Source organism: Miscanthus floridulus, chromosome 1, assembly GCF_019320115.1.
Source record: "Miscanthus floridulus cultivar M001 chromosome 1, ASM1932011v1, whole genome shotgun sequence".
NCBI lineage: Eukaryota > Viridiplantae > Streptophyta > Magnoliopsida > Poales > Poaceae > Miscanthus > Miscanthus floridulus.
This window is the reverse complement of record NC_089580.1, coordinates 132,464,120-132,476,992: the sequence shown is the minus strand read 5'-3', so window position 1 is coordinate 132,476,992 and position 12,873 is coordinate 132,464,120. Positions and strand designations below refer to the sequence as shown.

General features: G+C 45.9%; 1 protein-coding gene across 1 annotated transcript; it reads left to right on the top strand.

Annotated features, from left to right (window-relative positions):
- Nucleotides 1-1,116: 1,116 nt before the first annotated feature.
- LOC136541691 (uncharacterized) lies at nucleotides 1,117-12,629 on the top strand. Its single transcript, XM_066533708.1, has 3 exons — nucleotides 1,117-1,520; nucleotides 3,116-3,404; nucleotides 12,029-12,629. The coding sequence occupies exons 2-3, from the start codon at nucleotides 3,150-3,152 to the stop codon at nucleotides 12,305-12,307; spliced, it is 534 nt and encodes a 177-aa protein (XP_066389805.1). The 5' UTR covers nucleotides 1,117-1,520; nucleotides 3,116-3,149; the 3' UTR covers nucleotides 12,308-12,629.
- Nucleotides 12,630-12,873: the final 244 nt, after the last annotated feature.

Genomic DNA, 12,873 nt, shown 5'->3' with positions numbered 1-12,873 from the left:
ACTTGCAACATTCGTCTAGAAGAGATGAAACACTTGAAACGTACACTTGAAACATACGTGTATAGCAATTATAACATGTGCAACATCCCGATCTACTATTGCAACATCGATATACAACACTTGCAACGTACCTCTGAAACATCTGAAACACTTGAAACATACTATTGCAACATGCGCTTTCAGCGTAGCATCTGCTTGCTGCTTGGACGAATTGAGGCTTGTCGACACGGAGCTCGATGCCGCGGAGTGGCGCGGAGGTCACCGGTGTGGAGCTCGTCGACAGCTTGGACCTCGGCAGGGGCGGGGGGGGGGGGGGGGCAGACGGATGGAGCGTGGCCGTGACGGGAGGTGTGAGTCTGGGCGGGGGCGTGCGGCGGGGACGTAGGTGGGGCCGCGCGCGCGAGCGGGGGCGGCGCTGCCGTGGGCGAGGTCCGTCCCGGAGCAGAGGCGCGCAGCGCGCTAAGCAAACAGGAGACGCGGGCGGGGGCGGCGCGGGCGAGGCGCAAAGCGAGCGGCCGACTTATACGAGTTTTGCAACATGTCTCAGAAACATCTAAAAACATTTACAAACATACTATTGCAAATGCGCTTTTAGCGTAGCATCTGCTTGCTGCTTGGAGGAATGGAGGCTCGTCGACGTGGTGCTCAACGCTGACGCAGAGCTTGATGCCGCAAAGTGGCGCAGAGGTCGTCGGTGTGGAGCTCGTCGGCAACATGGACCTTTGCAGGACAGAGGCAGGCATATGGAGCACGTCTGCGACGGGAGGCGCGGGTCCGGACGGAGGCACGCAGCGCGGGCGGGCGGCGGGGATGTGGGTGGGGCCATGCGGCGCGAGCGATACCGATTCTCGATTGTGTGTTTTTCTTTTTTGAGCCACAATATTCTCTCTCTCCTTTTGAGAATCGAGCAACAATATTCTCGATTGTGCACGGGTGGATTTAAAGGGGCTGCAGCCCAGCTCTGGTTGTGGGACAAATATTTTAGGAGCAGGTCTCCAGATTTAGCCCAATAGCCTCTTCACGGCCCAACTCGCGGCCTTTCCCAACCCTAGCCAGCACAAGCAGCCCACTAGAGTCTGACTCCGCACCCCGTCCGCGTCCGACGTCCGACGCTCGTCTCCCAGCTCTCCCTGTCCTTCTAAAAAAAAAAAAAACTCTCCCTGTCGCTGCCCGCCGCGGCGCCGCCCCTTCTCCTTCTTCGCTCCTCTTTGATCTCCTCCCCAAGCGGCCAAGTCGGCAAGCCGCCTCCTGCCGGCTGCCCTCCTCCGCGGCCCGGCCGTCGGCCACGGCCAGCAGCACCCAGCAGGCGGCCGGCTGACCGCCCCCGCGAGCCGCGGTCCGCGGTCCCGCCCGGCCGCCCTCCTCGCAGCCTCGTCCACGTCTAGTAGGCAGCACCGCAGCAGGCAGCCAGGCCGGCGGCCGCCAGGCCTGAGACGCCCAGGCTCCTGCTACCGACTGGCCGGCTGCCCCCCTGCTCCTGGCTCCTGCATCTGTCATCTGTGCTGCTGCTGCACATCTCGGTGAGCTACTGCCTACTGTTTTGCTGAGATCCAGATCGGCTTCTCTTTTTCGATTTTGAATATTTAGCGATTCAGTCATATTCTAGGGCATAGGAGCACATTGAACCGATATCATCATTTATGTTATTATTTGTTAATATATCTATTATATATGGGTAGTAGCATTTTTAGCCTTCTACTCCCTCCGTTCCAAATTATAAGTCGCTTTGACTTTTTGGTACATCCATTTTGCTATGTATCTAGACGTATATTATATCCAGATGCATAGCAAAATAGATGTACCAAAAAAGTCAAAGCGACTTATAATTTGGAACAAAGGGAGTATTATTTATGCCCCCTCTTAGACCCGTTTCTGGACTCGCCACTGATTGTGTGCTCTGTTCACTTGTCTGCATGATAAATGAATTTTGAGACGAAAACAAGTGTTCAGTGCACGAGCTGTGTGAGGAATGTGTTAAACTCTTGGACATTTGCTGTCTATTTAGGGAATATAAATTTTGGCATAAAATTTTCATTTGGAAAATTCTAGTTGAGCAATAGATTTGGACACTAGTAAAAGTGGAATGGATTTGGCTCTGACTGGTTCATTATATATAATATAGTACGTGCATTCTGTTCTTCCCTTTATATAGTTCGGTTCCTGTATTCGGTGGTTTTGGAAACTATAATGCCTAAGTACATCAAGTTCTACTTATAATCTTTGTGTGGTTATATTGTTCAGTACAGTTACTATGCCTTATACCATTGATCCAGTGAACTGGTTGAATGTTGTTTATTTCCCTTTTTGTATACATCGAATATATGGTCTGTGTATTGGGTTGTTTCATAAATATGTAGCTAATAGTACTAGAATTTGATTGATATATGTGTTAAATTACTGTGTATCTAAAATCATTCATCATTTTAAAACAGACAAGACCACGGCAGAACGAGAGTGGATGTACACTAGCTTGTCTCATACACAGGCTCCCTCTAATGATTGGATAGAAAACACTAGTTGGTTGATTTTGCAATTAGTTTGGTCACACATGGCTAGCGGACTCCCTCCTTAGAAAATTTGACAAGGAACATTGCTAGGGCCGAACTAGGCCAAACCCCAATCAGCTCTGTGCATTGAGGTTGACGGGTGAAAGAATAGCCGTGGGCAGCATGGGCCTAACTTCTTTGATTGGTTCACAGAACTAATGTTTCTGCATACTCTTAATTTCACATTAACTTAATGTAGCAATCTGAATACTCCTAAAGTAACCTGTCATTACTACTATGAACTTCCAGTGCTTACAGATTTCTTGATAATGTGTTGCTTCAAATATCATTTGTTTTTTTGCAAAATGGTGACCAGCTATCGGGGTTATGATGTGAGTGGGTATAGATTTTGTTCAGAGGAGCATGAGAGAATGAAATCTAGGTTAACCATGGTTAATAGTGGTTTTTGTGTATCTTGTATTGATGAAAATGACATGAGTTTCCACTACAACCAGCTCCTTTCCACTGCCACAGCAACTTGAAGTCAGCATAGTATGAACTTGAAGTTTGAAATCTGAATGTGTCCATAAACACTACATTCATATCCATTATCATTTCTTCATGTGCAGGCAACTTGAAAAACAAGCAGGGTTGCATCCCGCAATGTCAGCTCCTAACAGTGATAGCAACATGCAGCAGCTAGTCCCTATAGCACCACCAGGAAAGGCTTCTGGTGGTGACAGTGGGAAGGAGCTGGTTGTGGTGGATCCTGCAGATAAGAGTTCAGGAGGTGTAAAACTGCGAGAGGACGAGGAGGACCTGGAGGTGAAGCTCAGGCGCATCATGGAGAATGTCCCTGTGCGTGTCAGTAACACATCAGGGTCCTCTGCTGGCTCTGGCTCCGGTGATTTCCACCAGGTACTCCCGTTCCCTCCCTTCTTATGTGTGTGGATACACCAGTCTGGACCTTCTGTTAAGATCTGGGTTTGATGAAAAATTTGCTTGTTTCGTTTGATTTTTTCGGTTGCTTAATCACCTCTTGCTTTGTAGAAGCTATGATGTGATTTATTTGTCAATTAACACCAGGATGAATTATATTGCTAGGAATGGAAAAAATGTTGATATTATTTAACCCCCCACCTCCTCGTAGGCATTAAAAACTTACAATCATACAGTGGTTAGTTTATGTTGTTGGGATATTGAAAAAAACTAATGCTTCACATGGCTATACTGTATACTCATATAACATGGCTTTACTTTTTTCCCCCTGATTCTAAAGATTTTAGTTTGTCTAATTATATGGCTTAGAGAATGACGTATTTTGACTTAAATCATTGGATAAATCAATTGGGCCTTATAACGCTGATGAAAATTTGTTTCTGTTCTGTGAGAAACAACCAAGGTTGATTGGGAAAATGATTAAACGAAAGGCAAGGTGGATACTTGTGGAAGTCGGTTTGCCTTTTTAAGTTTCAATATGTCAAAAATGTCCACAATACTAGAATTTCACCTGGAAAAGATTTAATATTTTCAGGGTGCTATGTGCTTACAGCTATTTGCTGTAAATTTTGAACCTGAATAGAATTAATTAATGTTAGTGTCAAGGTAAACAGAAGACTGTACATCTACAATCAACAACAACAACAACAAAGCCTTTAAATCCCAAACAAGTTGGGGTAGGCTACACCGCTAGAGTTGAAACCCAGCAGAAGAAATCATGGTTCAGGCACGTGAATAGCTGTCTTCCAAGCACTCCTATCTAAGGCTAAGTCTCTGGGTATATTCCATCCTTTCAAGTCTCCTTTTATTGCCTCTACCCAAGTCAACCTCGGTCTTCCTCTGCCTTTCTTCACGTTACTATCCTGGCTTAGGATTCCACTACGCACCGGTGCCTCTGGAGGTCTCCGTTGGACATGTCCAAACCATCTCAACCGGTGTTGGACAAGCTTTTCTTCAATTGGTGCTACCTCTAATCTATCACGTATATCATCGTTCCGAACTCGATCCCTTCTTGTATGACCGCAAATCCAACGCAACATACGCATTTCCGCGACACTTATCTGTTGAACATGTCGTCTTTTCATAGGTCAACATTCTGCACCATACAACATAGCAGGTCTAATTGCCGTCCTATAAAACTTGCCTTTTAGCTTTTGTGGTACCCTTTTATCACATAGGACACCAGATGCTTGCCGCCACTTCATCCACCCTGCTTTGATTCTATGGCTAACATCTTCATCAATATCCCCGTCTCTCTGTAGCATTGATCCTAAATATCGAAAGGTATCCTTCCTAGGCACTACTTGACCTTCCAAACTAATATCTTCCTCCTCCTGAGTAGTAGTGCCGAAGTCACATCTCATATACTCAGTTTTAGTTCTACTGAGTCTAAAACCTTTTGACTCCAAAGTCTCCCGCTATAACTCCAGTTTCTGATTCACTCCTGTCCGACTTTCATCAACTAGCACTACATCGTCTGCAAAAAGCATACACCAAGGGATGTCCCCTTGTATGTCCCTTGTGACCTCGTCCATCACTAAGGCAAACAAATAAGGGATCAAAGCTGACCCTTGATGTAGTCCTATCCTAATCGGGAAGTCATCCGTGTCTCCATCACTTGTTCGAACTCTAGTCACAACATTGTTGTACATGTCCTTAATGAGCCCGACGTACTTCGTTGGGACTTTATATTTGTCCAAAGCCCACCACATAACATTCATTGGTATTTTATCATAAGCCTTCTCCAAGTCAATAAAAACCATGTGTAGGTCCTTCTTCTTCTCCTTATACCGCTCCATAACTTGTCTTATTAAGAAAATGGCTTCCATGGTTGACCTTCCGGGCATAAAACCAAATTGGTTCATAGAGACCCGCGCTATTGCTCTCAAGCGATGCTCGATAACTCTCTCCCATAGCTTCATAGTATGGCTCATCAACTTAATTCCCCGGTAATTAGTACAACTTTGAATATCCCCTTTATTCTTGTATATCGGTACCAATATACTTCTCCACTCATCAGGCATTTTGTTCGATCGAAAAATATGGTTGAACAGCTTGGTTAGTCATACTATAGCTATGTCCCCGAGGCATCTCCACACCTCGATTGGGATACCATCCGGTCCCATCGCCTTACCTCCTTTCATCATTTTTAACGTCTCTTTGACCTCAGATTCTTGAATTCTCCGCACAAAGCGCCTATTGGTGTCATCAAAAGAGTCATCCAACTGAAAGGTTGTGTCCGTATTCTCACCATTGAACAATTTGTCAAAATACTCTTGCCATCGATGTCAGATCTCATCCTCCTTCACCAAGAGATGCTCGCTTTCATCTTTAATGCACTTAACTTGGTTGAAGTCCCTTGTCTTTCTCTCACGAACCCTAGCCATCCTATAAATGTTCTTCTCTCCTTTCTTTGTACTCAAATGTGGTAAAGATCCTCATACGCTCTACCCTTTGCCACACTTACAGGTTACAGCTCGCTTTGCGGTCTTCTTTACCACCTTGTACTTCTCTATGTTGTCCACACTCCTGTTATGGTACAAGCGTCTATAGCACTCTTTCTTCTCCTTAATAGCCCTTTGAACTTCCTCGTTCCACCACCAAGTATCTTTAGCCTCGCCTCCACTTCCTTTGGTTACTCCACACACCTCTGAGGCCACCTTTCGAATGTTGTTTGCCATCTTCTCCCACATGTTGTCTATGTCCTCTTCTTTCTTCCAAGAGCTCTCTTTGATAACCCTTTCCCCGAATACCTCTGACGCGTCTCCCCTTTCAGTTTCCACCACTTTGTTCTTTCAATCTTAGCTTGTTTATTCCTATGGGCACGCACCTGAAAACGAAAGTCGGCCACCAAAAGCTTATGTTGAGAAACAACACACTCCCCTGGTATCACCTTGCAACCCAAGCATGATCGTTTGTCCTTTCTTCTTGTGAGGACAAAGTCAATCTGGCTAGAGTGTTGTCCGCTACTGAAGGTCACTAGATGAGATTCTCTCTTTCTAAAGAAAGTGTTGGCTATCATCAGGTCAAAAGTTACCGTGAAGTCCAGAACTTCCTCCCCCTCCTGATTCCTACTACCATACCCAAAACCTCCATGAACTGCCTCGAAACCTGCGCTTGTAGTACCTACACGCCCATTAAGATCTCCTATAAAAAGCTTCTCACTACTAGGTACAGCTCTAATCAGGCCATCTAAGTCTTTCCAGAACTGTCTCTTAGCACTGTCGTCGAGGCCTACTTGGGGGGCATACGCACTAATTACGTTCAAGACCATATCACCAATGACAAGCTTGACTAAGATAATCCTATCTCTTTGCCTTCTCACTCCCACCACACTATTCTTGAGGCTCTTTTCAATCAAAACTCCTACTCCATTTCTATTCGCAACTGTCCCTGTGTACCAAAGCTTGAAACCTATATTGTCCACTTCCTTCGCCTTCTGACCCTTCCATTTAGTCTCTTGAACGTATAATATATTTACACGCCTCCTAGTCGCGGTATCAACTAATTCTCTTAACTTACCTATAAGCGACCCTACATTCCAACTACCTAAACGGATCCTAATTGGTTCGACTAGCTTCCTTACCCTTCGCACCCGTCGACTCAGATGTGAAGACCCTCTCATTTTTCACTACACCCGGGCGACGATGTAGCGCGCCACTAAGGATGCGACGACCCGATCCTTGCTCACTTGACACCGTGCCCAGATCACGACACGGCGCGTCACGGGGGTGACGACCCGGACCTTGCTCATTTAACACCATACCCGGGTTCCGATATGGCGCGTCGCTAAGAGGGTTACGCCCTAACGGTTTTCTTTCGGGTTCCATCTCCATTAGAATGGCTAGATTTAACGTTGGCTCGCCACGCCTATCACAACCCTCCTCTTTTAACAGGGCTTGGGACCTGCTATGTTGAGACAACATAGGCGGAGTTACTGTACATCTACAATACCTCCTGGAAATGATTCTGTACTTCCACATGTGCTATGAGCATTATGGGCATTTCCTATGTTGTTCTAGGCCTTAGCCTTCGAACACTAGGCTGCTGCTCAAGCTACCGAAAGCACAATGAAAGCGAACGAAAGGGACAGAAAGGAACTCTTGCGGAGCGAAGAGCATATGTGTATCAATCAAGGAACCGAGGTTCCGTCCCCCATTTTACAATGCTCCCGTGGAGCTCTATTTATACGCGACCGTATCTTTCTACAAGGACCATAATGCCCTCTTAACTGCTACGATGCTCAAGCATATTCCCCTTCTTTGGAGGCGCCTTTGGTCCAGCCCGCACAAGGCCTCCCTCGGATAACGCCTCCCCCTCATAACAGGCGGGGCCTCCATGGAAGGTGCCCGCCGGGCATGGGAGGCGGCAGGGGTATGCCCCTGTATTCCTTGGAATACCCAAGATTTGTGACACAAAAATAAATATATGTATACAGGTTTACATGTATATATATATATTGGTATACGTTATATGTTGCAAAATAGCCCATAAGCCTGATACACCAGTTAGTTCTGGCAGCCCACCAAGAAAAGAAGCCCACAAATGCAGAAACCCATCGATTCGCTGTCTGCCTATCTCGCCCCCCAGCTCCCGTCCGTCGCTCTCGCTCGCGAGAGGTGAAACCGTGCCGCCGCGAGCGGCCGGGCCGGCCAGCGTTCAGCCGCCACCTGCCAGGTGCTAGCCACCACCGCGGCAGGCCGGCAGCCCGCAGCCAGCACCTCCCCCACTCCGGCCGCCCGCCTACGGCCCTACCCCTTTCCCTGCTGCCTCCTCCCAGTGTGACGGAGCCGGCCACCGGTGGCCAGGCGGTGGCGGCGCGTCGCTCCTTTTGCAGCACCTCTCCGGCATCCGTGTCACGCCCTCCGCCCTCCCCCGCAACGGCTTGTAGCAAGGTGAGCAAAACATCCCAGATCCATTCTTCAGTGTATGAATTTGAACTATTGAAGATTCCTTTTTCTAATTTTTTGATTGTATCTTGTAATGTAGGAGAAGAAGCCTGTTAGCATATTTACATTGTGGGAGAAATCTGCAAAGGCAAAAAAAAAAAGCCTCCACATCCACACCAAATGCTTACTTATTGTCCATTATATTGTATGTTTGCTCTGAATTTTTTATACGTCGCATACCCAACTAAAAATTCCTGGCTCCACCACTGCCACCGGGCCCTCCTGGCAAGACGATGGGCCACGAAGCGACGGAACACCTGCAAGCAATCGCACCACTCCACAACGATTAGCTACTGGCATGCCGAAAAGCTCCTCACGATTCCGTACTTTGCTGACGATCGCTCGCTGACAAAAGCTGCATACGACTTCCACCCTCGGTTTCGTCATCGCGGCGCCCGGTTCCGGTAGACGAAACCGCTAACGGAAGGCTTCTATGTTTTCACCCTTGACCCTAGGGCGAAAACTCAGCTTGCAGGCGGGGCGGGTTCTTCCACGAGCCCGCATGGCTGCCCCGCGAGAACGTTGTTTGTGGCCGATGTGGCTCGGCTGCAAAGTGTTTGTGGCCCAATATTGTCCACTCCGCAAAGCCCGCTGGACAAGAGGACAAACCCATGGGCACCCGCAAGAACCCGCATTCTTTCTGTTGTTCGCGATGGTCCTCAAACTCGAACCTACTGCTTGCACGGTAGCGCCGCCGCCGCCGTCCCCTTCTTCTGCCCACCTCTTCTTCGCCCAGCTCCGACGCGGCGATCACGGCGTGGTGGAACGCACCCCGAGGTCGTCCCCACGGCGCTCCGCGCCCGCGCGCGCCTCAGAAACGCCTCCTCCGGCAGCCTATTCCACGCGCTCGTCCTCACCTGTGGTTCCCTCAAACAGCTCGTACACGCCGTAATACACCAGTCGTTCAAACAGCTCATACACTGCATGCACGCGTAGCATAGATCCATGGCCCATGGGCATGTGAAGCAAATCCCGGCGAAACATTGCCGCCGGCCGGCCGGAGAAATGAGAGCGCGCTAGCTGACTTTGAATCTCTCTGATGACGAAAATGTACAGTACGTACCGACGATGAAGGTGCATGCTTGCCGTACGTCAAGCCGTATTGCGGACACTAGCGGGCTTTGTGTCTTTGCCCACCAGTTCCACTAACTATTTGCGACAATAACTCTGTGGCTGGCGGACTACCGCAAAGCCCACAATCTTTTGGTGGTCTGCTTGGTGGCTTGTGGACCGTCCACAACCCGCCCCGCCTGCAAGCTGAGCAAAAACCACCAAAACCATTCGCCGACCGTTTCGTCAATGGACGATTCGGCCCATGAGGGCGAAACGCTGGTCGGAAGCCCTGGCACCTTTCCGGCGCGAGCCGAGCGAAGCTGCCGCTGCCATTCGCCACCTATTTCGTCGATACACCTTTCGTCCCTGGGAGGGCGAAACGTTGGTCGATTGGTAGGAGAGGGAGAGGCCCAGACCTTATGGCCTCCCCCAACATCCTGTATATTTGGGTCCTGAATAGAGTTAAGTTACAGTAATTGACTTAACCAACTAATCGTTCATCTGGGCCTTCAAGTTGTTGTTTTCTCAGGAAAAAAAATATAGTAATCTCCCTTGTTTGTATGTACTGTATGTCTGTAACATTGTGAGGAGCATTGTGGTTACTATTTACTATAAGCTGCAGAAATATTTACTAATTTCAGTATGGTTTTGCTGTTATAGCTCCAAAAATATATGCTTTGAACTCGCTTTTGTACGGAAAGGACTAAATGCTTCTGATCCATTGAAGCTTAAATGTTCTAGTCATAACTGATGTTGTATTTAACTTTACTTCGAGGAAAAATATTCTGTCAAAATGGGAACCGTTGCTGTTGACAACTAGCTGCACATGTTCTCTTTTCTTTTCCCTTGAAAACAGGGATTTGCGCTTTCATTTCATAAGACGAGATAGCTGCATATGTTGGTGGTTAAAGTAGCACAGATTATCTGTTTGATATTGTCTTTCAAAAGAAGGGCCCTGATGATTCTTGAATCACAGTAGTTTTTTTTTGTCTACAGTACCAAAATCTACACAAAAATAGTATTTAGCTAATATTACAAGCAATGATCCATGTAGAGTATGTGTCAATTCTCAGTTCACATGATTGTCATAATGTGACTGGACTACTTAGTCTATCTATTGAATGCAAACCTGCTATTGCATGAGGTTTTGATCGAGCATCTGTTGTCAGCTTTATTCAACATGAAACCTTGGCATCTTCCATATATGAGTGTACTCGTTGGTTGGTAGCTGTCAGTATTTTAGATAGGCACTCCCTCAAATTATAGTTCACATTGGTTTAGAAAAATATATTAACATCTACAAGTTCAAATAAATGCACTATCAAAACATATTTCATGAAGAATTTAATGAAACTAATTTGATGATATTGGTGCATTTTAGTATAAATTTGGTCAAAGAAAGAGAAATTTGACTTAGGAAAAGCCAAAGTGAACTATAATTTGGAACAGAGGGAGTAGTTGAGATCAAATGTGCAGTAAGTGAGCATATATTCTGATGTTCAACCTTGTGTTATCAATATGGATCTGGATGGGGCCCTAACCCAAGCAGCACAACGCCAACCAACCGGTAGGTGGCGGCCAGATCACAAGGGAAGGGATAGAAGGGAGCTGCCCCTAATAGATTGATATTATTGTTGCTAGATTAGATTGATATTTGATACATCTCCTCTCCTTATATTAGAGAGGTTTACTTGACCCCTAAGCAATAGACCCTTATCTTTAATTAACCCTAATGACCCTCTCATACTACCGACCCGGTCCGTAAGACCTAGCTGACTGCCCATGGCACCTTTGTAGTCAAAATTCTTATTTACTTCAATAAAAATAAAATTTTCATCATCGAATACCTGCATATGTATTTTACCATTGAGGTAAAGTTTTATTGTGATTATGTGTTGTTGAATTGAATTTCAAGTAATATAGTACAAACTTTGTAATACTTTCTCTGGTCTAGTCGATAGACTATAATTCGTTTAAGACATATGGACACTGTCCACAATGTGGACACTTTGACTAGCAATTTCTAAAAGGATGGCATTTTGGACAAAAAGAATTCAATAGTATGGAAGCACTTTCGTGATGGATATAGTAACATCAATCTTATGTTACTGATGGATGTGTATCTTGTTTTATACATTAATGGTCACAGGTAAAAAGACTTAATCAACAGGAATTCTAAAACAACTTTTCTGTTAGATGCTGAATAACGTCATGGTCATATTCATATGCTGAATAATGTCATGGTCATATTGGCCATATGCTGAATAATGTCATGGTCGTATTGGTATATGCTTTTATAATCATATACTCCTAAGTTATGTATCAGGATATGTGATTGGCAAGTCATGAAACTTACGGCCATGTCATACCTTTAAAATTTCTTTACACATGTATTCTAAACAATCTTGTTTATTGAATCTTGTAATACGATTCTAGATTGATTTCCCAATTTAACAAATTATGCATTTAGTGTTTTCGGGCATGAGAATTAGTATGAAAATATCCTGATCTGTGACTATGTAAGCACTCTTCGTTTTACAGTATCGTCAAATGAGGAGGAGAGAGCAGGACCGGCTAGCTCGAATGGATGCTGACTACCAGAAGAGAAAAGAGATGGCGGAGTTTGAACTGCGGAGGGAGGAGAGGATGAAAGCTGCTGAGGAGCGGACAGCCAAGAAGCGCCTGAAACGGCAAAAGAAGAAGCAGCGTAAGAAAGAGAAGCTAGCTAAAACTGGTAATAACGGCGGTGAAGAACCTAACAGAGTGGAGTCGTCAGATGATGATGAAGGTTCAGATGACGATGACGAGTCCAAGCAATGACACGCCAATTTGCATCTGAAGATGATTTCTGACTCTGGTTGTCTGGGCAATGAACTAACGCCTGTATGGCTGCTGTAACAGGCCGAATCTGGTGCTGTATCTGTAAGAGGATGTGTCATTTTGAGTAGAGATGGAGAGCACTAGATAATTTCCTGTTAGTGTTCATCATTCAGAGAATTGCCCTGCGTCAGTACCTTTTGTTCAGCTCTATATATTCTTCTATGAGCTGCCTTTTTTGGGTCCATGTTACCATGGGCTCAAGAGACAAAATCAAACATCTAATTTCGTATGCTAGTTAAATCATGTCTTCTCTAGAATGCAGTTCAAATTATAAATCTTTTTTTGGATATGCCAAGTTTTCTGCGATTGGTCAAGAGAGGATGCTGTTAGAACTTATTTAGTTTAACACAGATCTGAAATGCCTAGCTCAACGGTACAACACTGTCCTATATTAGTACTTAGTTACACTTAGGTTTGTACTAACCTGTAGATCGAGGATGCCCAGAGGGCCGCTGAAGTCTTCGTGCTTGCGGGATGCAGGGATAGTGTAGATATGTGACGAGGAC

What these genes read in the sequence shown, in the direction of transcription:
- LOC136541691 (XM_066533708.1), top strand. Translation starts at nt 3,150, where the DNA reads ATGTCAGCTCCTAACAGTGATAGCAACATGCAGCAGCTAGTCCCTATA. An exon ending in GCTCCGGTGATTTCCACCAG is followed by an intron (nt 3,405 to 12,028) that starts GTACTCCCGTTC and finishes TTCGTTTTACAG; the next exon opens with TATCGTCAAATGAGGAGGAG.